The following is a 1,921-nucleotide window of genomic DNA, read 5'->3' on the forward strand; positions in this document are numbered from 1 at the left end:
TGTCATTCAAGGAAGGTGCACAGTGAGGAGACGTCCTGTTCGACTCGTTCCTCAGAGGGAAAAGCTCTGTCTGCACAGAGATCAGGCCCCTGACAGGGACACATATGCACAACAAGCATTTGTACCTGGGATTCATATGCTCATTGACCAAGGTTTCTGTGTTATCAACTTCTCTCAGGTGGAGCCAAATCTTCAGCTATGAATACTCTGCCTCATGAATATGCAAATGAGCCGAGGAGCACTAGGTTAAGTAGGGACATGTCTGTGTCCTCACAGCACCCACCATCACGCCTTCCCCCACAGAGGCCCTGACAGCACCACCCTCAGCATGGACTGGAGCTGCAGCATCCTCCTGGTGGCAGTGGCCACAGGTAAGGGGATCCCCAGCCCTGGGCGGACGAGGGCACCAGGGCCAGTCAGGGCTCTACACCCACTGCTGTCTCCTCTCCACAGGTGTCCACGCCCAGGTCCAGCTGGTGCAGTCTGGGGCTGAGGTGAGGAAGCCTGGGGCCTCCGTGAAGGTCTCCTGCAAGGCTTCCGGGTATACCTTCAGCAGCTACTATATGAACTGGGTGCGACAGGCACCAGGACAAGGGCTTGAGTGGATGGGACGTGTTAACCCTAATAATGGTGGCACAGACTACGCACAGAAGTTCAAGGGCAGAGTCACCATGACCGCAGAGAAGTCCACCAGCACAGCCTACATGGATCTGAGCAGTCTGAGGCCTGAGGACACGGCCACATATTACTGTGCGAGACACACAGAGTAACAGCCCACAGTCTGAGAGTGATAGAAACCCTGAGGGAGAGGGCAGCCGTGTGGGGCTCAGGAAGGAAGGGAACAGTGTCCTCTGACTTCCTCACACAGAGACAGAAACCTGAGACAATAAGTGACACTCTCACGAGCACACCCGACATTCAGGGAAAGATGTCACGAGTCCAGGTGTCCTGCAGGAAGATGAGGGACAGCGTTTCCTGACAGGTCCCTGTCATTTGTCATGGCTTCTGCAGAGGGCACAGCTGCACCTCCCTGGTCTCTGGATGAGGAGAGTTAGCTCAGGCATCATCTGGGATTATGTGTTGGTGTCAGATTTAGGGTTTGGACTGCAGATCCCCCAGCCATTCCTCCCTCGTTCCCCTGTTTCTGAAAAGGGAATGATGCTTCAATATAGGTAAGTATAAAGACTGAAGGGTGAACTCCTTCTGCCCAGTCTAACGTCCAGCACCAGGCCCATGACCTTCTGGGAGGATGGTCCCGACTCCTGGTAGCAAAGTCATGATGACGGGTGAGCCAGGTTCTAGCACAGTCCACCTCAGTTCTCTCCTACAGGGCTGAGCTCCTGAAGAGGCTCCTCCCCTCTGACCACAGCCCCCAGTGTCCCTGTCCCTGGCGCAGGACTGCTGTCCTCACACACGGGGAGCAGCGTGCGGAGACCCTTGATGACGTGAGACCCACGTCCAGCCTGTGTGACTTCCCTGTCCCTGCTGAATCACAGTACCACACACTCAGAGTACAGTCTACACACATTGACTCCTCACAGTCTGGAGGTCAGAGCAGGACGTCGGTCTCCGTGGACAGACATCAAGGTGTTGACAGGACGACACGTGCCCAGAGGCTTAGCGGGGGCTGTAGTCTGAACACGTGTGCTCCCCAACATTATATATTGGACAGAGCTCCGTGTTGGTCACTCGTGGGTGGCTGTGGTGAGACCAACCTCAGGAATCACAGCTGCCGTGCTTGTCACTCCTGTTCTCCCACAGACCAGACCGATGTTCACTCAGATATTTGTGACACAAAGTTCTGGGAAACACTCAGAGCAGGACTGAGACAGTACCCCAAACGGGATGTCTGTTTAGAAGACAAAATTTTAAAATAACGGAAGCACATGAGCAACGGGTACTGAAGAAGTTGGGTAAAGAA

The 1,921-nt window shown here is 54.5% G+C and overlaps 1 gene segment (V, D, J or C); it reads left to right on the plus strand.

Annotated features, from left to right (window-relative positions):
- The first annotated feature begins 284 nt into the window (after positions 1 to 284).
- Positions 285 to 770, plus strand: LOC105310236. The segment is given in 2 exon segments: positions 285 to 371; positions 454 to 770. Coding segments are annotated over 2 exon segments (360 nt in total).
- Positions 771 to 1,921: the final 1,151 nt, after the last annotated feature.

The sequence above is a fragment of the Pteropus vampyrus genome, unplaced genomic scaffold (assembly GCF_000151845.1).
Source record: "Pteropus vampyrus isolate Shadow unplaced genomic scaffold, Pvam_2.0 Scaffold1517, whole genome shotgun sequence".
Lineage (NCBI taxonomy): Eukaryota > Metazoa > Chordata > Mammalia > Chiroptera > Pteropodidae > Pteropus > Pteropus vampyrus.